The sequence below is a fragment of the Panicum virgatum genome, chromosome 2K (assembly GCF_016808335.1).
Source record: "Panicum virgatum strain AP13 chromosome 2K, P.virgatum_v5, whole genome shotgun sequence".
NCBI classification, from domain to species: domain Eukaryota; kingdom Viridiplantae; phylum Streptophyta; class Magnoliopsida; order Poales; family Poaceae; genus Panicum; species Panicum virgatum.
Genome location: NC_053137.1, coordinates 42,551,908 through 42,574,728, shown reverse-complemented (window position 1 = coordinate 42,574,728; position 22,821 = coordinate 42,551,908). Strand labels below are relative to the sequence as shown.

The 22,821-nt window shown below is 46.7% G+C and overlaps 2 protein-coding genes across 16 annotated transcripts; both read left to right on the top strand.

Annotated features, from left to right (window-relative positions):
• Positions 1-228: 228 nt before the first annotated feature.
• Positions 229-12,504, top strand: LOC120678063. 14 transcript variants are annotated; one of them, XM_039959248.1, is made up of 16 exons: positions 229-824; positions 922-967; positions 1,442-1,504; positions 2,093-2,175; positions 8,163-8,306; positions 8,392-8,665; positions 8,745-8,847; positions 8,943-9,073; positions 9,323-9,410; positions 9,496-9,616; positions 9,719-9,873; positions 9,965-10,441; positions 10,538-10,687; positions 10,857-10,921; positions 11,000-11,778; positions 12,077-12,498. In XM_039959248.1, the coding sequence occupies exons 5-12, from the start codon at positions 8,163-8,165 to the stop codon at positions 10,197-10,199; spliced, it is 1,251 nt and encodes a 416-aa protein (XP_039815182.1). In that variant the 5' UTR covers positions 229-824; positions 922-967; positions 1,442-1,504; positions 2,093-2,175; the 3' UTR covers positions 10,200-10,441; positions 10,538-10,687; positions 10,857-10,921; positions 11,000-11,778; positions 12,077-12,498. The 14 variants fall into 14 exon arrangements, with proteins under 14 accessions (XP_039815182.1, XP_039815208.1, XP_039815205.1 ...); XM_039959263.1 differs by having other exon boundaries at positions 244-824; positions 1,448-1,504; XM_039959283.1 differs by having other exon boundaries at positions 244-824; positions 8,163-8,219.
• On the top strand, positions 12,071-20,903 carry LOC120678141 (probable serine/threonine-protein kinase DDB_G0291350). Of its 2 annotated transcripts, none has more exons than XM_039959304.1 (7): positions 12,071-12,175; positions 12,641-13,045; positions 13,304-13,446; positions 18,609-18,740; positions 19,257-19,442; positions 19,795-19,919; positions 20,435-20,903. In XM_039959304.1, the coding sequence occupies exons 2-7, from the start codon at positions 12,850-12,852 to the stop codon at positions 20,658-20,660; spliced, it is 1,008 nt and encodes a 335-aa protein (XP_039815238.1). In that variant the 5' UTR covers positions 12,071-12,175; positions 12,641-12,849; the 3' UTR covers positions 20,661-20,903. The 2 variants fall into 2 exon arrangements, with proteins under 2 accessions (XP_039815238.1, XP_039815231.1); XM_039959297.1 differs by having other exon boundaries at positions 18,600-18,740.
• Positions 20,904-22,821: the final 1,918 nt, after the last annotated feature.

Below are 22,821 nucleotides of genomic sequence, written 5' to 3'. Positions count from 1 at the left end.
CGTTACTATTACCCCACTGTCAGCTGCTATGACTCAAGTAACATATACCAGGCGCTGGGTTTGTAGAAGGGCGGCTGCTATTCCTCGGCGCGCCAGCCTGTATCCTTTTCGCGTCTCGCTGGAGGGTAGGCCCACCATGACCATGGCCCCACAAACAGGGAGAGGATGGTGGTCGCAGATGTGTAACTGAGGAGTAAAAAAGAGCTGCCTCGTTGACCTCTCCGCCTCCTAGCCGGTCGATCTGTCGTCTCCATCCCGTCCGAGCAGACCGCACGGCGTGCGGCGCCGCTCCGCTGCATCAGGCGCGTGCGCTCCCTCCTCTGTGTGGCGACGCCCCGCTCCTGTACAGGCGTGCCCTCCCTCCCTCTCCGTCAGCGCCATGATGTCAAGGCTATCTCATCGGAGCAGTTGGCGGAGCTCGTGCCATCCCGTCGGCGCCTACCGTCCTCATCCCAGTCCTGCGATGGTCGCCGAGATAAGTACCTCCCCTCCCTCCACTTCCTCGTCCATCTCGTCTCAGCCCCAAACCCTAGCAGCAGCTTTGATTTGCTCTCTTCTTCCCTCTGCTTCCTCCGCCTCCCGAGATCAGAACGTGGGGATTTGTGGGTTCCGTATCTTTTTTGTGCTTTCTCCTTTCTCGTACGGTCCTAACCTGTGTTGTTTTTTTCCCAATTTTGCCTTAACCTAATATGCAACTTCTTCGATTCTTGCCTTGGCCTGATCTGCAACTTTTCGATGTAGGCTGAATGTAGGCACCGCGATGGCCTCAGGTCACCTGGGAGGGTAAGGGTTAGATAGCAGCAGCTGGATTGAAGCCTTTTGAGGTGGGTTCATCTCATCTTCTTTGATCCATTTTTTTCCTGTCCGGGTGCTGCAGCCCTTTACTGAGCGTGACTATTGTGTATTTCCCTTTGCTTGCAGGTTCAGCTAGCCGTGCAGAAAAAAGGATGAGCCCTTACTGAATCAGGTTCTTTTTTCCCTTAAATGAGTTCGGGTCAGGTTGATATGCTTGAGTAATTTTTAGTTGCAGCCTGCAAGGCAGTTGTTTATAGTTCATAAATAAATTAAGATTTGGCTACCTTACTTATATTGCCTCATGTTTTAGGATAGCGGTAGATTTGGAAAATTTGCTCTTTAATAAAAAACAAGTTGAGTTTGCCATGAAAGCTCTGCTTGATTTACCATCACACATATGGTATTATAAAGTTATAGTAACCATATTCTTGAAAAAAGGTTTATTTGCATCAAAAGGGACAGTGACCATAATTATATGAAAGATAGCTTGGTTAGCTTGAAAAGGAATGCTGCTTCACATTGACCTGTCTGGAACATGTGTTCTTAGAATTTGGCATGTCTGAAATAAGTCCCTTTGCTTTAACTCGATATGCTTATTTGCTCTAGCTGAACTGCACTTATATATTATCTTTATTCCTGTTGCAAGGTGAAGAGTTTATGTCTGCTGTTGCCTGAATCTTCGTGTTGTTGTTGTCTTGGCATTGCAAAGGTGAATTCTTGCTGCTTAGAATAGAGTGGTGACCAAATATTCTATTTTTTAGTTATTGGCATAAAGAGTAATCATCCAGTCAAACTGTGCAGACTCTTAGAAAAATAATAGTGCCATATGGCTGGCACTTTTTCTATGTTTTACCTATGATTTCTTCAAACATTTCCTTTAATTCTGCACTTAGCATTTGGTTTAAAGTGTCCTTTGTTGAGATAGTAACCATGAAAATTCCTTTCTTGAGATTTTTAAAGTGACAGTTTCAGTTTAGAACTTAGCATTTGGTTTCAGTTTAGTTTCAGAAATCTATTATTGTGAAGTGTCACTTTAAAGTGTCCTAAAAACTCTAATTTCTAAAAATGCTAAAGCTATGGTCACTAAGCAATGTAGGTAGCTCCTGAAAATGCATAACCACTCTGATGGTTTTTTTTCCTCTGAATTTGTCTCTTTGTATTTAAATCTGCTATAGTAGTGTCTGAATATGCTATCCATTATAGTGAATTTCAGTTTAACGGATTTGTGCTTCTAGACCGGTTGATAACTCATCATTCCACAAAATTGATAATTAGACACTTGTTTTGTGTTGCTCAGGTCATTTCCTTCTCAATCAAGAAAAGCACATTGCTGTTAAATTGCTATTGATTTCTGCTGTGGTTTTGCAACAATTTGCAAAGGTTAGTTTACTCTTGATACTTTGATACAATCTTCAGTGCTTAAGTTTAGTGCCTTCCATTTAATGTTTGAAATTGATGTGATGAGCTTAATGTGTTGTTTTTGTATATGCACCAAAAAGGCCCTACATAGAATTTTTTCTTCCCTTATCTTGCTAGGTGCCTCTCTCCTTTTCTATTCTTGTCCTTACTCACATCTGCAAATCTTCTCTAATCTTGCTTTATACTACTCGATGCATGGTGGTGGTATATTCTTTTCTTACACCTAGGCTTACCTTATCTATAAATTATTGTTCTTTTCTATATAATAGTTACCATAAATATTGCCTGTACATTCTGTCTACCTTTATCTAGGACTATCCTTTGTTCCTATTCTGTTATCTGCTATAAGCAGTGAAAGGATCATTGTTTCTTTATTATCCTCCTGCTACATGTCTATTCTTCTCCTTAGTATTCTGATATTAATTGTAGGTAACCTTAGTGTCTTTTCTTAGTAATATCTTCATTAGGGTCTATTGTGCTATATACATATGTTTGTTCAAAAGGTTTTCATCCTGCTTACTTTCCTGTCTATTAGATTTGCCGGAATTATGGTGGTTTTTTTCACATTCTGCTACAACAATTTATATTTATATAGTGGTTGCCAATTATCTTCTAGGTATTGTGTGAGAAGGTCAGTTTAAATGGCTGATAGGTCATGTGAGAGAGTTGCACGGTGTCGTAAAAAAAGAAAAAAATGACATCTTGCAATCGCACAAGGTCTGCCCTACTGCTAACTAAACATTTAACATTCAAAACATATTACAATGGTTAGGTTTCTTCAGACGACCATTTTTCCCTACCACCATTCAGGCCTCATGCATTTCTGACCAGCCAGGCTGTTCTGGACAGCGGTCTGAACAGCCATCCATAGCTAATGAGCCATCATTTGCACGAAAAAGAACAAGTGAGTAAAAAGCAGTGAAAATAAATTTCTGCAGCAAAACCTAAGTAACTTAATACTTACTGATTGATTAAATTTCACAAAAAAATAGGTGGTAAGTCCTTGATGGACTTTCCTGCAGAAGCTGCAACCTCCAACAGACAACATCGACTTGATAGGATACGCTCTAAAAAAACCTGCAGGCACTAACTGGTGCTAACATTGGTGAGGAAGTTTTAGTACCAAGGATTGCGCTTAATACAACAGATGTAAAGTGGCTATTCACACTGCAAAGAAGACAATTTCCAGTACGAATATTGTAACACCTCCGGTGTTTAGCACGGTTTAAACATGCCATTAACGTCAATTGACACAGTTAACCCTAGTTGGGTAATTACTTAAAAGACGAGTTCCGTTTAAATACACCAAAAAGTCAACTCTCGCACCCTTGATCAAATGAACTTTTGCCCAACACGAAAGTTATAGAGTTTGACAAGATAAACAACTTTCGTGTTCAAAGTTTTTCAAGTCACAACATGAAATTTTGAGTTAACCCCGAAAAACGAGCGGGATCATTAAACTTGATTTCAAATTTTAAACTTTCAAACCAACGCTCAAATGAATTTTTGCCAAAAAGGAAAGTTGTAGGAAATTTAATTTTGAACAACTTTCGTGTTCAAAATTTTTCGAGTTTCAATTTAAAATATTAAGTTTGAACCAAGTCAAACTGCTGACTTTTTCTTCCTCTCTCCACTCTCTTTCTCTCTCCCCTCTCTCTCTTCCCCGCTGACTCTCCCCTCTCTGCTCTGCGCGCGCGCAGGCACTTGAGCGCGCGTGCGCTCGCTGCCTCGCTGCGCCGCTGCCGCGGCCTCGCTGCCTCGCTGCCGCGGCGCTGCCTCGCCGCGCCGCTGACGCCCCTCCACTTGAGCGCGCACGCTGTCCTCGCCGCGCCCTGCCGTTGACGCTCACGCCACGACAAGAGCACGGCGACGCGCCGCCTCGCCGCCGTGGCGCCCAAACGGGCCGGTCGTATCCTGCCGAGCCGCGGACCGCGGCCGGACTTCATTACCGTGCGCTACTGACACCACCAAACCGCTCGCTGCGCCCTGACCCGCCTTCAAGGCCGCCGGGCGAGCACGCCACCGCCAGACCGCGCGCACGCCGCCGCTGCCCTTCTTCTACGCCCTCCCCTCCCTGCCGAGCTCTCCCTCCCCTCTTTGCTTCGCCCAAGGGCGTTCCACCCTCGCACTCAGCTCCCCTCCCCTTCCCAAGCCGAGCCAAGCCGCCCCAGTGCCAGAACACGCCGCCGCCCACGCCATTGCCGCCGCCGCTCGAGCTCACCGTGGAGCCCCTACCCCCGGTGCCCCTCGGTCCAAATTGAACCCCGGAACAGGACCTCCTCGACTCCGTGAAGCTCCACGGCCAAGCATCGTCCACCCCCATCGCCGCCGAGCGCCGCCGTCGCGAGCAGTGCCGCCGCCGGCCGCCGGCCGCCGCGGAACTCCTTGCTCCGCCCTTCCCCGACTCCAATCGACCCCCGAGCTAGTTTCCTCATGGCGCCGTGAAGCTCCCCGGCATGCCCTTGCCCCTCCTCCCGCACCGGAGCGCCGCCGCCCGCTGCAGCCGCCGCCCGCTGCAGCCGCCGCCGCCGCTCCCTGGGCGCCGCCGCCACCCCTGCTCCGGCCATCCCCGTCGACCGCATCACCCATACCTAGGTAGAGCTCGGTGAGCTCTCTTCCCTGGGCACCACCCCCACCGCCGGCGAGCCCCTCCTCGCCGGGAAACGGGCCGCCGCCGCCTCCCCTGTCTCCTACCTCCGGCCAGGGACCCCGGCGCAAATTGTTTTAGGTTTCCAGGGGGTTAAGTGAAAGATCCAGGGGCCCCTTTGCAATCTGGGTTTTTGTATTTTCTAGATTTTCCAGTGAACTTGTAAATTCATTTAAAAATCGTAGACAAATCAGAAAAATGCAAACTCAACTGTTCTGGACTCCTTGAAAATAGATCTACAACTTTTGTTACATACACTTTTTATTTTGCTCAATAGTTTTTACTTCATTTAAAATGCAAAGGAAATGTGCTTTATATTAGATCTCAAGTTACAAGCATGTGTTGTTAGCCATTTTTGGTCAGTGGGTTACATGTTAGATGTATAAGCTTGTGTAAAAATTTCGTGGACAGTTTACATGCCTAGCTATCATTTTATTTAACTCTTGTTGTATGCCTAGGAGGGATAGTTTTATTTACCCAAGTTGTTATGATATGTTTCATGGTTTCAAACTTTTAAAGTACTTGTATTTTAGTTCCAAGAGTCAACAGAAAAAGTTTGAGAATTTTTAGTTAAGTCAATCTGGACCAAATGATTTTTGGTGAGGATAGCTACATTAAATCATTAAAAATAGTTTCTGTGCATGAAAAATTCTAATAATTATTCTAGGAGTTAACCTTGAGTATATAGCCGTGCTGGTAAAAGATTAGGCTCTGTAACTTGCTAGAATATTCTGTAGAAATTAGTTTTTATCCATGCAGCTATACTTTGCTCTATTTTTCGTGCCCTGTAAAATGCTGGTTTAATTGTGAAAAATTTATGGCAGGCTCATATTTAGGTAGACAAACCTCAGTTAAAATTTCATTACCAGTACTTGTATAGTTTGACCTGTAAAATTCATTTTTGTTTCTAGCAGTAGCTGTTTGATTTATTTTTCATGGTTAATAGGCTGCATGAAATGGGCTGAAAATTTCACAGTAGGCCAGTTATTTAGATATGTATCATACATAAAAATTTCAAACCCAGAATCTCTGTGTAACTTTATTTATGATAAGGACATGCTTGACCTAGCAAGAAATAAGAAAAATCTTTCTTTTGCTGCATAGGGATAAAAGAGAAAACCCATCCTAGTTACTTTGTGAAGTCAGAATAATAATTATTACTCTATAAATGGTTGCCCAAATAATGTAACAGAATATTTTATAAATCATCTTGAGTTGCGTTGAATTACGACTCTTTAGTGAAGAATTGATTAAATCGTATCAATAAAATAACTCACGCAGATGCATTTCATATAGATTCGACTACTCTCCCTGACGGTACGTACGAGTTGGTACCGGAGTCCGAGAGTGAGCAGCGTGAAGCTCAAGTGAATCTAACTGAAGCTACTGAAGACCCGAACCCAGTTTCGGAAGAGCCCACAGCTAGTTACGCTCAGGAAGGCAAGCCCCGGAGCATGTTCTACCTATTTGAAATTATGCAACTATGTATATTCCTGTTTATCTGTGCATTTAAGTTGCAGGAATTGTTTGGAACCTTAGTTGCATGATCCTAGGTACCTATGCTTGAACACTAGTATGTGTAGGTCGCTAGTTGGCTATGCTAATAGTTCGGTAGAAGTCGAGTAATTGCCTGTCACTCGCGAGCTCATAGGAGTTGAATGCTTACTACACACTGCAATATAAGGTTTACGGGCGGGGTTGTTGTACTTGCGATACCCCGTCTGTTTAGTCAAAATGGATAAGGCCGCGGTGTGTGGTAGTGGTGGTTAAGCGTTTGAACGTACTAACCACATGCCGAGAATATGGTAATCGGTAAGCTTAAGTACCTGATGGAACCGGCCGTGGAACATACTCCCCACTGTCTGGTCTATGGTCACGCACGGGTGCAGGGCACCCTAGGACGGTGGGCCTGTTTCATGCCCGGGGAAAAAGGGGAAAAGTCGCGTGGGTGACTGCATTCCCCATGCGTGTGTTTAGGTCTGCCTGGCCAGGTTAATAAATTCGATTCGAATCGTCCGTCTCTCACGGATATTGAGACTGCTTAACCCTTTTGCCACATAGAGTAAGAAGTGGAACAATGATGATGAGAGATTTGGTTGATTGATGAAAAATAATTGCTTTCCACCATGTATGCTTTAGGATAGATGCTAATGTAGAATGGTTAATCATAATAGAACTTGAAAGCAAAAATCGGAAAATAAGGACTCACTGCTTTTCGGCAAAGACAAACCCCTCAAGCCAAAAGCCTTGCATGTCTAGTTAGAGGGTTAGTTATATCCTAGTCGGGTAAGCCTTGCGGAGTATTAGTATACTCAGCCTTGCTTGTGGCTCAATTTTTGTTTCAGGTAATACTTTTGAGGACATGATTGCTAGTTTGACTTGGCCGTGTACTCTGCCTCCTGGTTGGTCGGTGGAGTGGGATACGACTCCGGCCAGCGATGGCAATGCCGAGTGATGTCATGTACGGGCTTCATCATGACATCATGTATCGTCGTTTAGAACTCGTTTTATTTTCGCTGCATTAAACTCTGATCTACTTTCAATTTGAACTTCAAAGTACCTTTCGGAGATTTCGAACTTGGTTTGTAATAATTAAGTTAAGACTCTGTAATGTAATATAACTGTGAAATGTTGTACTCTCTGGGCTCACCTTCGTGTGGGTTTCATGTAAGCTTTGGGTTCAATCGATGCTAAGGTGGATTCTTCGGGACTTTACCCGACAGCGCTGCCAAATTACTCCGTTTGAAGTGCGTGTTAGCCGGGATTATCCTTAAGATGATGGTTAGCGCACTTGAGCCGGATTAATTAGGGTGGTACTGCCACAAATATGTTATGCAATGACAATAAATAAAAGTCAGGGACAGACCTTATCAAAGGTTGGCCTTTACCTAAAAGAGCCTGTGTTTACCCATGGCCAACTTTATGTTGCTGTTTCAAGGTGTACATCTAGAAGTGGCCTTAAAGTCCTAATCGAAAATGATGATGGCACATGTGGCTCAGAAACTCGAAACGTGGTCTATAAAGAAGTCCTTATGCTGCTAATGCAGCATCAGCTTAGGACTTATGGATGATATCTTTTGAAATGTACATAATTTTGTTCTACTCGTACATATGCAAGTTATTAGTTATTCAATTTCATCAATTTCTCGGGGCTATATCTATTGATCAGTCTTGCTGCTTATGATGTCTTTTGGCCTAAGGTGTTCCTTTTCTTAGTCTAATCAACTTTACAAGCGATGATATATTTTTAGCTTCTTTTTGAAAATTGAGTTAAAATTGTAGCCTTTTACTTTACTTGCAGATGGGAGATGTGCTGATTCCAAGTCTCATGACTGGTGATTGCAATGATACCATATGCGTACGTGCTTCTAGGTTTTGGGAATTTTATGATCTGAATGATGAGACAAAGCTGTTGCATGCTGATCTTGTGCTCCTTGATGAGGAGGTGTCGATCATATTTTCTTTATCTGCACTCCTTCAATAGTGTATAATTTGCCTTATCTAATGTGGTTGAAAACTTTTTATTATAGGGTAACAGCATACATGCGCAGATCTACCCCAACGCATTTCAGCGGTTCAAGACATTGATAAAAGAGGGCAATGTCTACAATCTTGCTTGCTTTTGGGTCAAGAAATCAAATGACAAGTACAAACCAGTAACTAATGAAAACATGATCAGCTTATCAACATGGACTACAATAGAAGTGGTGGTTGAAATTCCACATGCTTTTCCTATGTTCACCTACTCCCTGACTCCAATAGAGCAACTTCCATCTCGTGTGGACTACACAGAATACTTCACGGGTAATGTTGTACACTCTCACTATTTAAAGTTTAGATGACCCAGATCATGAGCTAATATATTTTTTAACCTTCAAATCAGATGTCATTGGAATAGTCACAGCAATCTCAAATGTCATAACACTAAGAGCAAGAGGAAGACAAAATGATAGTTTGAAGAGGGTTGTCACCATATGCAGTGAAAGGTTAGTTTGTAGATTATGCTGATTTCTTTTATAACACAACAGTGTGATTCTCCTGTGCATATTCTGGTATGCTAATTACTTATATAATACAACAGCAATGCTTCAATGGATGTCGTGCTATGGGGTGAGCGTGCCTCTTCCTTCCCAGCTGAACAAATGCAAAAAGAAGGAGAAGCATTCCCACAAGTTATCATATTTGTTGGTACCCTTGTCAAAAAATACGCATGTATGTTTCTAAATGCAGGGCATTCCAATCTATGAAATTAATACTATTCGAAATACATCCTGAGGCATCCAGATTTTTGTGCATCCATATTTCTTTTTCCCTTGCTGTGTTTGTAGTTCTCTTAATTCGCATTCTTAAGTATATAGTTTGTGCTAATCTTATATGTTCTCTCAAATATCAGCAACTTGACATACATGAGATGCATGTTCTTTATCTAACCTGTATAACTGCTTCTATATAACTTATCAGCATCTGGAGCAGTCACCTTAGCCGGCAATTCACCATGCAAGTGGTACATAAATCTAGATGTTCCTGAGGCGAGAGCTCTTCTATCCAGGTAATATATTTTTCTAATTTGCCTAATTGCATATTCTCGCCTCCTAAATTTATTGTAAACACATTCTTTTTATGTTTTTATTCAGCATTGGAAACACAAATCAGCCAATTAGGTGGGATCAGCAAATGACACCAACTAAAGCTACACCTGCTGTTGAACACAAAAATATTTCTGAAATCAAAGATCTTAATCCCTTCAAATACAAGGTAATACTTGTCTTAATATTTCTGCTGATACATTTCATCAATCCTACCCAACTATAGTATTCTCTATTACTAAATTTTCCTATTTGACTATTTCTCTTGCAGAAAATGGACTTCTTGGTTACTATGACAATAAGAAATATTGATAGTTCCTGGTGGTACAACTCTTGCTACAAGTGCGTGAAAACCGCTAAACCTTACGGTGACTTATACAAGTGCACTGACAGTGAATGTAATTATATTGGCAAACCAGTCCAGAGGTAAAATCATATACATGCCCCTTGCCAACTTAATTCTTTCCACGTGATCCTCTACTATTATACTACCTCACATAATCTGCCACTGCCACAGGAACAAGCTAAGCATGATTGCTGGAGATGAGACGGGTGACACAGATTTTATTATGTTTGGAAGGTGGGTTCAGCGCTTGACAAAGAAAACTGCTGATACACTTATCGCTGAGAATCCACAGGGTTTCATTCCAAATGAGATCACAAGGCTCTTAGAAAAAAAATCGAATTCAATGTCAGCTTCACAGAAAACACAACAAGCTCCAACAAAGTTTGCTTCCAGGTCCATGCAGTAGTTGGAGAAGTAAACGACACCAATGCTCTCCCACCAACAGGATCTCAGTCATCATCACTTCTGATATCACAGAGTGCTAGCGGTGCTATCCAGCGCACCCCACAGAAAAGCGCTGCCTTCACTTTAACCTCACAATCTTCAGGGGCCAGCCATGCTTCAAGCACCACACCAACAAAAATAGCTACCGACATCAATGAGTCATAGCTTACTCCACAGAGTCATGGATACAATGATGGGAGTCAGGTCAAAAACTTCCCTTCATTATGCAAATAAGCTACAACAAAGTTCCTAATATTCTAAAATTTTGTAATCTTGTCTAACTAATATCTACATCTGCAGATCACTCCAACCAAGGAATCAAATATTGTTATAGTACCAACAGAGGAGCAACATACAAAGTCTGTCAATGCTCCAGCTATCCATATTCAAAGTGCAGTTGTAGCACCAACAAATACACAACACAAGAATGATGACACCATTTTGGCTAAGGTAAACTATAATCGCTTAATCTGATTTCTCTCCTTCACTTATCACACTGCAAAGAGTATTGACCTGATAAAATAACAGTACTTCCCATTTTCAATAAAGCAATTTAATCATGTCCAACTATATTCCATCTATGTGATATTTTGCATCATCTTTCTGCTCCATCCTACAGTCTACTGCTAATCCAAAAGAGTCTAAGGATGCAGTTGGTAATTCTACAACTAAGACAAGAAAAAGGTCTGTATTGTCAACATAGATTTGTTTTTTAATATCATGTCAAATAATAATCTCATATCTAACATGTCTAATTTTTAGGTCCCGCCCCTCACCTAGGCAAAAAATTGCTAAAAAACTGCTGCTTGATGAACACGCTGAAAATGAAGATGATGACTGTGGCCCATAGTCACATAGTTCCCGGGTCGACCGGGTCGTGGGTCGGGGTCGAGGGTCGAGGGTCGAAGGTGTATAAAAATGCGGGTCGAAGGTAGTAGTTTGGAACGAATGACCCCGATTAATCCAGGTCGACCCTCCGGGTCGATGACACAGGTCACGTAGATCTCATATGTCATACAGTTAGAGATGTGAGGTAATATGCATATACAATACAAAAGAAATGAAAGCAAAATTCAAAAAGAAAGAAAGAAAATATCAACTGGGCTCCGGAATGCTGGCCTGGCAAAGATATAAAAGCAAAATGGAGAGAAAAGAATACTTGGGCTGCCCATGTTGGCCCAAATAGCCCATCACTCATCTAACATAACCCTATCTTTGAGTCACTGGCCGCTGCAGTCGCATGCTGCAGCCACAGCCGTCATATCTTTCCTCCCCGTTCTCCCTCTGCTCTGTGCCGCCGGCACCAATATGGTAGCTGTCTGCAGCACCTGGCCGTGTGCGCTGCAGCACCTGGCCGTGTGCACTGCAGCACCTGGCCGTGTGCGCTCTGGTGATGAATCGGGACGTGAACCTGCTGGAATTGGGTCGACGACCCTGGTCGTCCCCGACCCTCAATTCGGGACGGCATTCCCGGGTCGAGGAACGTGAGGTCGACCTTGAATCTGGTGACTATGCTGTGGCCATGACACAGCCAAGCCTAGGTATGCTCTTGCTACAAACTTCAAATGAGACATAGATCAGCTGCAGATAGCTATACTTGATCAAAAAGTAATATCTTTATTAGTCTTCACCAATTTATGCGTTTGCTACATCACAATATTTATTAAGTTAAATCTGAATATAAATTTTCTTATTAATCAAAGAATCTTTCTGTGCTTGACCTTGCAAAAACATTTTTGGTTTAGGTACTTCTGCCATGTCTACAATATTGAATTGTTGTTTCATGTTATCTTCAACTATTTTATAACTAACAACTGTTCTTGATAACTATATTTGCAGTTCCAGCACCGATGATTAGAATGAAGATGCAGATCAGCTCATTTTGTGTTTTCCCAGCTGCAGCCATGTCTAGAACTACATCTAATGAAGTGCTATTACGTGCAATGTTCTGTCTTTTGGATACTTTTATGGCTGCAAACTGTGCTATTTCTAAGTCCTCTCTAGTTTATTAGTACTCACTTTTATTTGGATTAGTATTCTCAGCTACCTACAAAAATGTTTGGTAGCTACTAATGCTGATCCTCAATTGTAATATATGGCTTGACATAACCCATCGGCTGCTCATGCCATTCAATCAGTAATACTACTGCTGGTGTTAGGATTTATATTTGGCTGAGCAATTGCTATTACTTTGTTTGTCGATCAAAGCATTGTTGTACTATACTCCTAATATCTGAATAGCTAGATCTTATTATCAATTATGCAAAGCTACTATGTACAGTTCCAATATTTTTATTTTTCCATTTGTTGATTTATGCTATGTTTATTCGTATACATAGATGTGTTATATTTCTATTGAAGAAACTGGTGCTAGAGCGCGCAAATGCGCGCATTATGTTCTAGTTTTTGAAAGAACTGAGGGGCACGCTCCATCTGTCATCAAGTAACATAGGCAGCCGGAACCTTAAGTGTGAAGTCGCTGTCCGCGTGGACGCGGCTGACCTGCAAAACCACCGGACCAAGCGGCAACCGCATCAGGAGTTAAGGGGACGCGCGGCGTTGGAGTTCGCCGGCGGCGAGGAGCTGAGGAGAAGGCCGGATCCGTCCGGAGGATGGGCTGCTCCATCTCCGGGCTCAACGCCCTCTACGAGACCGCCACGGGCGGCGGCGACGTCTGGATCAACGAGCGTCGCTTCCGCGTCCTCCGCCAGATCGGCGAGGGCGGCTTCGCCTTCGTCTACCTCGTCAGGGAGCTGCAGCCCGCCTCCGACGCGGAGCCCGCAAGGCGCCACGCCGCCCACGTCTCAGGTCCCCCCGCGAGTCCATAATTTCGTCTCAGAGAGCGTCCTAGGTGTGCTGGATCAGTTCGGCCCAAAATGAATAGTACTAGGATTCGTGCTTGGTTTTAGTTTGTGATCTTCTCCAGTTTAATTTCACTAACGTGTCTTGGTTCTTCTCCCACTGCGATTACGAGATGCTGTGATCAAACGAGTGGAGGTTGTTCAATTCCACTTGTTGCAGTACACAAACACAGCTAATTTTTTTTGCTTCGTGTATCAATCTCAGAGGATGGAACATATGCCATGAAGAAGGTGCTGATACAGAGCAAGGAGCAGTTGGATCTGGTGAGGGAGGAGATCCGTGTGTCGTCATTGTTCAATCACCCCAACCTGTTGCCGCTTCTTGATCATGCTATAATAGCCGTCAAGGTAATCTGTTTTTATTTGTATGTGACTAGTGATGGAGAGAATAATGGCTTGTATTCCTCCAAACCCTAGAAGAGTGGGTATATATATTTCATATACATGGGCCTCTAGATGGGCTTCTATACACGGGCTCACATATACACCAACACCCCCCGCAGTCTGAACTACCGGCGTAGCGGTATTAGAGACTGGACAATAAGAAAGCCGTCCCGCAGTCTGAACAACCAGCGCAGCGGTGTTCAAGACTGGACAAGAAGAGAGTACAAAGAGATGACAAAGGGCAAATACCCCCCGCAGCCACAACTAGCCACCTGCTACGTTGAGACTGGAGCGAAACTCCGAGAAGGTCGAGGAGGGTAGTCCCTTGGTGAAGATGTCGGCAAACTGGTAGGTAGTCGGGACATGGAGTATCCGAACATCGCCGATGGCGACCCTGTCGCGCACGAAGTGTAGGTCGATCTCCACATGCTTCGTCCGCTGATGCTGGACGGGGTTGGTGGAGAGATACATGGCGCTGACATTGTCGCAGTAGACGAGCGTGCTCTTGGCGAGCGGGCTGTAGAGCTCCGCCAAGAGCTGTCGGAGCCAGGACGCCTCCGCCACGCCGTTAGCAATAGCCCGGTACTCCGCCTCAGCACTGGAGCGGGAGACAACCGGCTGCTGCTTGGACGACCAGGAGACATGGTTGCCACCCAGAAAGACGGCGTAGCCGGAAGTGGAGCGTCGAGTGTCCGGGCAGCCAGCCCAGTCAGCGTCGGTGTAGACCACCAGCTCAGCAGAGGACGAGCGGTGAAACACCAGGCCGAGATCCACAGTGCCACGGACGTAGCGGAGGAGAGGCTTTAGCGCATCAAAGTGTGACTCCAGGGGATCATGCATATGTAGACAGATCTGTTGAACAGCATAGGTGAGGTCCGGCCTGGTGAAGGTGAGGTACTGCAACGCGCCAGCCAGACTCCGGTAGGCAGTAGGATAAGCCACCGGATCACCCAGATCAGCAGACAGCTTCGCTTGAGTGTCGACTGGAGTGGAGCAGGACTTGCAATCAGTCATCCCAGCCCGCTCCAGAATATCAAGTGCGTACTGCCGCTGGTGAAGGAGAAAACTAGACGGGCGAGGCTCAACAGTGACGCCCAAGAAGTGGTGGAGCTGACCCAGATCCTTCATAGCAAACTCCTGCTACAAAGAGGAGATGACACTCTGAAGCAACTGCTGACTGGAGGCTGTGAGCACAATGTCATCGACATAGAGCAGCAGATATGCAATCTCATCCCCACGACGGTAGATGAAGAGAGACGTGTCAGACTTCGCCTCGGTGAACCCCAATGTCAGCAAGAACGTGGCGAACCGAGAGTACCAAGCCCGAGGAGCCTGCTTCAGACCATAGAGAGACTTGTTGAGCCGGCAGACCATATTCGGACGACTCGAGTCCACAAATCCCGCTGGCTGAGAGCAGTAGACAGTCTCTGACAGAGTGCCGTGAAGAAAAGCATTCTTCACATTCAGCTGGTGCACAGACCAAGAGCGCGAGAGCGCAAGTGAGAGGACCGTGCGCACAGTAGTAGGTTTCACCACTGGATTGAAGGTCTCATCATAGTCCACACCAGACCGCTGAGTGAAACCCCGGAGAACCCAGCGAGCCTTGTAGCACTCCAGTGTGCCATCAGCCCGACGCTTATGCGTCCAGATCCACTTGCCAGTCACCACATTGCAACCAGACGGACGTGGCACGAGGTCCCACGTCTGGTTGGCAAGAAGAGCCGCGTACTCCTCTTCCATCGCGCGACGCCAGTGAGGATCCGCCAAGGCGTCGCGGACAGAGGAGGGTACCGGAGAGACCTGCGGCTCTCCCTCGGTGGCGGAGAGAGTCGCGGCCTGAGACGCCATCCGCCGAGTCACCATGGGATGAGTATGCCGAGGATCCCGATGGATGACTGGCGGGTGGTACACCTCCGGCTCGGCTCGAGAGCAAGTCGGCGGCGGCGACGGCTCCGGTGTTGGCGCCGCAGGAGCCTCCGGAGCCGGTGTCAGCGCCGAATGACGCCGGTACACCTGCATCGGCTGAGCGTACCGCGCAGATGCAGGGGAAGGCACCGGGGCCGCGCGTGGCGCAGCGGGAGACACCGGGTCCGCGCGCGGCACGACCGGAGGTCCGGGGGCCGCGCGTGGCGCCACCGCGGGTACCGGGGCCACGATCGGCGCAGCAGGGATCACCGGAAGAGGTGCCGGTGCGCAAGGAAAACCTGCAGGGAAAGGACAGACAAGTAACGGTGGCTGAACCACCGGGTCAGTCGGAAACAGAGACTCCAGCTCGGGGTCAGGAGAAGGAGTGGAGGAGGTGGAGTAGGGGAAATCCGACTCGTCAAAGACGTCGTGTCGGGAGATCAGGACACGGCGAGAGGTGAGGTCAAAGCATCGATACCCCTTGTGGTCAGGGGAGTAACCGAGGAACACACAACGAGTCGAGCAGGGCACCAGCTTGTGAGAAGCGGTGGCGGAGGTGTTAGGGTAACACGCACACCCGAAGACCCGAAGGTGGTCGTAGCGAGGAGGGGTTCCGAAGAGAGCGTGGTGTGGAGTGGGAGCAGGAGAAGCAGTGGACGGAAGACGGTTGAGCAGGTAGGTGGCGGTGTGGAGGCTCTCAGCCCAGAAGCGCGGGGGCAGGGAGGCCTGGATCATAAGGGTGCGCACGTCGTCGTTCGTCATGCGAATCATCCGCTCAGCCTTGCCGTTCTGAGGAGAGGTATACGGACAAGACATACGCAGCTGAATAACCCGAGAGAGAAAGAAGGAACGGGAGGTGGAGTTATCGAACTCCCGCCCGTTGTCGCACTGGATGGCCTTAACGGTGAGGCCGAACTGAGTGGACACCCAGGCAAAGAAGTGGAGGAGGGTGGGAAAAGTCTCAGACTTGGCACGCAAAGGGAAAGTCCAAGAGTAATGAGAGAAATTATCCACCACGACCAGATAATATTTATAAGCCAGACATGCTGAGTACAGGAGATGTCCACAGATCACAGTGAATAAGATCAAAAACATGCTGAGTACTACGCCAGAGCGGCTTGGTCCCACCCCTCAGGCCAGGTCGACTGCTGGCTGGGCTGAACGGGCGGGGTCCAGTACGGCGCGGAGAGGGGAGCAGCACCGGTGAACATGGCCGCCGGCTGAAACTGAGGACGAGGCCCCCTCCCGGACCCTGGAACGGCCACATCGAGATGCGTCCTGACCATGGGTTGCTTAAGGATGGCCAGGGCGTACCTCCAGGGGCAGGGGCAAAAGCGGGAGTCGGAGCCGGAGCCGGCGGAGTCGGCGCGCCCCGATGTCCCCACCGGTACCGGTACCCCCAGAAGCAGGGCCACCAGTGCCACCACCACCACCACGTCCCCCCCCCCCCCCCCCCCGCCGACGACGTCCACGGCCTCCCCCACCTCCGGTTTGCCCGGCGGGAGCAGCACCAAGGAGAGAGGTGGCAGGGGCGGCGGAGGAAGCCGGTGGAGCAGCGACGAGCGCGGTGGAAGTGGGCGAGGACGATCCGGGCGCGAGACCCCTGGTGATCTCGAGGGCGAGGTCGTCCTGGACCTGCAGGAAGGAGGGGAAGGGCCTCTGGCGGGCGATCCAGCTCTTCAGGTGGTCATAGGTGATGCTCAGGCCCCGCAGGACATTGAGCACCAAGACCCGATCGGACACCGGATCCCCGAGGTCGTGAAGAGCATCGACCGTGCCCTTCATCCACCGGCAGTACTCACCGACGGAGAGGTCCCCTGCACGAAGGTGCGGAAGGTGGCGTCGAGCTGGAGGGTGCGGTACTCGGCGTTGCCGAGGAACTGCCCCTCAAGCGCCACCTAGGCCTGGCGCGCAGTGCCTCCGTGGGTCCTGACGAGGTCCTGAAGATCTAGGGAGATGGTCCCGAAGATCCAGGACAGGGCGACGCTGTCGAGGCACAGCAACGCCACGTCCCGCGTCTCGATCGGCGAGTCGACGAGGACGTGGTCGTCGAGGGCATAGCGGCGGAGGGCGAGCAGGACCTGGTCCCGCCAGCGTCCTTAGGAGGAGGACGTCGGGTCGAGGAGGACGGTGACCAGGGCCCTAATGTTCTGGACGCCGGCTGCCTGGAGGTGGAGCTGGGCGACCGTGGGGTCGGTCGGGTCGTACCGGGCTCCAGATCCAGCGGGCGGGGCCTGGTGGGAGGAAGAAGCGCCGGGCTCGGGGACGACGGGCTGGTCGGAGGAGACGCGAAGGGAGCGCTCCGCCTCGGCGACCCGGAGGGCGTCGGCCGCGACGCGCTCGCGCTCCCAGGCGAGTGCAGCCACGCGGACCCGCTCCTGGGCCGCCGAAGCCTCCGACTTGGTGGCGAGGAGGGCCGTGGCGAGAGTGGCGTCGGCCTGCGGCCCGCGCCCGCGGCGCCCGCAACGGCGGCGGCGGGATCCTGCAGCGGCGGGCCCTGCACGAGCCCCGCTCCGGCGTCCAGCGCAGGCTCGAAGGCGGCCAGCGCGGCGGCCGGGGCGCGCCAGGCCAGAGGAGGCCAGGCGGCGGTGCCAGCAGGGGAGGCGGCCGGGGCGCGCCAGGCCAGAGGAGGCCAGGCGGCGGCGCCAGCAGGGGAGGCGGCCGGAGCAGAGGAGGTAGACATGGGAGGGAGAGAGGAAGGGGAGAGAGGAGGGGGCGCCTGCGGCCGGCGGCTGGCCATGGCTGCCGGCGGCTGGGAGGTGAGGGAGAAAATAATGGCTTGTATTCCTCCAAACTCTAGAAGGGTGGGTATATATAGTTCCTATACATGGGCCTCTAGATGTGCCTCTATACACGGGCTCACATATACACCAACACCTAGGGATGCCATAATCAACTGGACATGGAGATGACAAACTATGTGCAAGATTTAGGGAAACATGTTGAGTATGACTAATTTCACCGTGATTGGTAGGCATTATAAAAGCACACCTTTTTTAAAGAAAATTCTGAGCCTTTTCTTTTCTCATCTGATATATATATATGTGGGAGATGTATAAAAAGATGGATTACAAATATGTGTATAGTCTTCTGTACTGATGTGCTGTCAATTAAAAATGTTTTGTTGGTTAGGGGACTTAATGTTTTACTGAACTATTTTTTCCCCAAAAAGTTACCTCATTTTGAGAAGGATTGTGGTCTTGATATTTTAGAGTACACAGGGAGATTGGAGCCATGAAGCGTACCTGCTCTTTCCAGTCCATCTGGATGGTACTTTATTTGACAACGCTAACCTCATGCTGTCCAGAAAGGAATTCTATTCAACAGCTGACGTTCTGCAAATATTCCATCAGGTCAGTCCATTGATGAGATTATATCACTATATTCAATTTTTTTGATGTTGGTGTTACTACCTTTAACATTGTTTTCATGCAATTATAATCACAATTGGTTGAGAGTCGAGACCAATGTTCAATATGAAATAAGTTATCATGTAAGTCCATAATCTTGCTGAAATAAAAGGACTGCTGGCATTACTCTTCTTCTTTTTTTTGTTAGCTTGCATGGTTTGTTTTTACTCGAGTAGAATTATAGCTCATTGGTAACAAACATGCTTTCTACTTCATGTACCATGTATGCCTCATGTCATGTTAAATTGGGAAAACTCTGGAAGAGGAAGTTGTAGATTGTGTATAAAGTAACTCTAATCCTATTGGTTTCTTATAGTCTTCTTATGTTGCTGCATCAAAATTACCTTCCTGTATTGCCAGAATGGGATATCATAACTTGCATGCGAAATGGTTACCCTTGTTCTTGTTCATCCTGTATTTACTTCTGTATAGTGTATGCTGATAGAAGGTTACTGACAGATGTGTGACGGACTGAAGCACATGCACAGCTTTGATCCTCCATATGCTCATAATGATGTGAAGCCTGGTAACGTTCTTATTACCGGTCGTAAAGGTCAAGCACCTGTTGCAACTTTGATGGATTTTGGAAGTGCAAGACCTGCAAGAAAGCAAATCCGTTCTCGTTCTGAGGCGTTACAGTTGCAGGTTTGTCAGCATTAGCTTCTGGAGTTTTTGTCACATAAGATAACTCCTGGTAAACTGTGTTTTCATTTTCATATAATCTTAAATATTTTTCTCCATAATCTAGATATCCAATTTTGTTTGCTACTCAAATGTACAAATGTGTCAGTGACCACACAAACCAAAAAATAAGAAGGAAATGCTGGCTGTAAGTTCTGTTCTTTCCATAAGTTAGTGAAATTGAAAGGCTGTGTAATCTTGTAGACAGTTGATCTTACTTTTAATATTCAGGTCCTAGCTCGAAGAATTTGAAATCTCAGTACATTGAAAGCTATCACTGTCTAAGTATTACTGACCCATATCTTGTGCTGTGTAGGAGTGGGCTGCTGAGCATTGCTCTGCACCTTATCGTGCCCCTGAATTATGGGACTGCCCAAGCCATGCTGATATTGATGAGAGGACAGACATATGGTCTTTAGGATGCACCCTTTACGCAATCATGTAAGTCTACGCGTGGTTTGTATGAGCAAATCTGATAACTCCAGATTCAGTTCCTTTATTGATTTAAGTGTCAGTCTAATTCTTAACTAATTTGTCTGAACTTCTTAGGCACATAGTTAAAATTATATATTTGACCTTTATGATGATCCTATCAGGTTCCTAGCATCCCATTTGGTATATTTTCATTTTTGTTCCCCAACAATAGTGATATCTGTTCAATTTAGTACTGGAAGAATGACTATCCCATCAAAACTGAATTTGAACAACAATCAGTCGTGTGCCTCTGCGACACCCTTTGTGTGGTTGTCTGGTTGAAGTTTCCAGGATAAGTTTCAAGTCTAATTATGTTCCTGGTGCAACTCTAGCATTTTGCAGTAGATTGTGTGCTGAAGTTAAAGTGACAAATTTCCTGAACTTATTATGCAGTCAACAGAATCAGATAATTAATGTATCATGTCCATAATGAAATTGAGTAGTGCTCGATAAATGGTTGACATCACATTGACTCTTTGTAGGTTTAATGTTTCACCATTTGAGTATGCTCTTGGTGAATCTGGAGGAAGTTTGCAACTTGCTATTGTCAATGGGCAGTTGAAGTGGCCAGCAGGACCCAACCCTCCTTATCCTGATGAGCTTCGTCAGTTTGTTATCTGGATGCTTCAGCCTCAACCTGCGATGCGCCCTCACATTGGTGATGTATTTCTTCATGTTAACAAGCTCATCGCAAAATACTTGTCCTAAACCAGCTCTTGCCATTCTGTCTCATTTCTTTGTTACACAAAGTGAACAGTGTAAAATGGGTTCATGATTGACATCATTCAAGCGTTAGATAAGTGCAATATTGATTCTTTGTAGAACTTTCTGATTGTTATTGACATCCATCTAATGTTTTACTCAGTTATCATGTACAAATATGTCAAGTGAACATCAGAAGTTGCTATAGAATATATGTAATAGCATCAAAACTCTCTGATTGTGGCCAAATATGTCAAGTTCTCCCCTGTGAATAGAATGGCAGTCACGCTTCCCTGTGAAAATTTCTAGAAACGTACATGAAAGTATAGGATAGAACAATCAGAACAATAATTGCTACATGGTGAGACATTGAAACTCCAAAATCTGAACGTTTTGTTTCCCAGAACGGAAGAGTGACAATTGAATATGTGTAAAATCCAGCAGCATATACATGTAGAAAGAGGGAGGGAAGTCCTGTTTCTTCTTACTTTTGATCAGCCAGATCTGATCACCAGGCCTCACCCAGAAGTACCTGGTGTTCTTAAACCATGGCTCGTTGAATGTTATAGATAATGAAAGAAGCCCTCTACAAAGAAAATAAACAAACTTCCACGCTGATTCCTTAAATTTATTGATTTTCTTTCAACTACCATCTGTTTCAGCAAGCTTGTCATGTTCTTCGTGCTCATACCTGCGAATATTATTAGTGTTTCCTTGTAGGCTAATCGTGTTGCATTGGCTATGTAGTCAACATCAAGAGGCAGTGGCGGAGCCAGCCCTAGCACCAAGGGGGCTTCTTCCTCTTCCTCCCTCTTCTTCTTCCTCTCTTCTTCTTCCTCTTTTCCCCTCCTCCTCCTCCTTCCTCTTTGCCTCCAATGGAGTTCCTGGGGGTAGGGGGCTCCCCCTGCCCCCACATTGGCTCCGCCCCTGTCAAGAGGCTACAACATATCATTAGTGCCTTAGTACTACCTATCATTAGTGATCAAGGGAGATTTTCACATGTTTTTATTGTAAAAGCACAAGAGTTTCTCATTAGTGCCTTAGGCCTTCTTGGTCGCACCCACATCCTAGGTGGCAATGTGAGGAACCGAGGCATGCAACAACTGGAGCAAGCAAGCGTACCTTCGAGGAGAGAGAGAGAGCGAAGCCCATTTTTGGCTCGATCCCTCATGACTAAAAAAATCAAACAAGTCCACTTGTTGCACACCTGTGAGACGAGAAGGAATCATGGTGTGAGAGAAAAGGGAGAAGGTGCGGTTGGGCCTGACACCATTGGAGGAGCCGGTTGCATTGCAGCGCACCCACCACTGGAGAAGGCCTTCGTACTCCCTATATTGTTTTGTTTTCCCTTGAGTAAATTAGTTTAGCCAAGACAGTATGGAGATGCATGCCTGTCATCTACACCTCTGCTATTTTGACTGCAGATCAAAAGGTATCTCAAAAATATTACAGTATCCCGATAAAACTTAAGGGAGAAACATTACTACAACCGCAGTAGGCACATCCTCATGCATCTGTTACATAATGAGCTGTCATAGGAATCCTCAACTGTCGTAGGACTGAGCGACAGCTCAGTTTGTAGGCACTCCCGTTGAGGAGGTTGCCCATCCGGGCTCGAACACGGCGTGCCGCACACTAAAATCCCACTCACCGGCAAAAGCCAGGATTCGAGGGTTTTGCGCGGCCGTTTGGCGCAAGACTTCCTCTTAATGAAAATAGTGGGGCCGTCATACCCCCCCCCCCCCCCCTCCGTTTTTTTTTTAGGAATCCTCATGACCATTTCTTGTTGAATTTTTCCCATAGCCACTTTGGAATTTCAATTGGGCACTGAAGCTCTATTAGCGATGTTGACATCATGCATCTTTGCTACCATAGTCCTCGAGGACCACTGTTTTCCACAGTGGGTGAGACCGTAGAGAAAGAAGAAATAATTTGCAAACACTTTAACCAGATTATATTTAAAAAAAGCAACCAAGGACAATGACTGACCATTATATACAGCTTTTGCAAGCAGGGGAAACATTTGAGTTAGTCAACAAACGAGTCCAGATTAGGAACTCTGGAGTAAGAACCAAAATCTTCAGTGGGCATTGAGGTTTTTAATCTGATAATGATTGTTTCCTGTGTAAAAATGAAGATTTGACATTCAATACTTTGCACATTCAAG

What these genes read in the sequence shown, in the direction of transcription:
- LOC120678141 (XM_039959297.1), top strand. Translation starts at nt 12,850, where the DNA reads ATGGGCTGCTCCATCTCCGGGCTCAACGCCCTCTACGAGACCGCCACG. An exon ending in ATGCTATAATAGCCGTCAAG is followed by an intron (nt 13,447 to 18,599) that starts GTAATCTGTTTT and finishes TTGATATTTTAG; the next exon opens with AGTACACAGGGAGATTGGAG. An exon ending in TGCACCCTTTACGCAATCAT is followed by an intron (nt 19,920 to 20,434) that starts GTAAGTCTACGC and finishes GACTCTTTGTAG; the next exon opens with GTTTAATGTTTCACCATTTG.
- LOC120678063 (XM_039959234.1), top strand. An exon ending in TTGTGCTCCTTGATGAGGAG is followed by an intron (nt 8,307 to 8,391) that starts GTGTCGATCATA and finishes TTTTTATTATAG; the next exon opens with GGTAACAGCATACATGCGCA. An exon ending in GCGAGAGCTCTTCTATCCAG is followed by an intron (nt 9,411 to 9,495) that starts GTAATATATTTT and finishes GTTTTTATTCAG; the next exon opens with CATTGGAAACACAAATCAGC.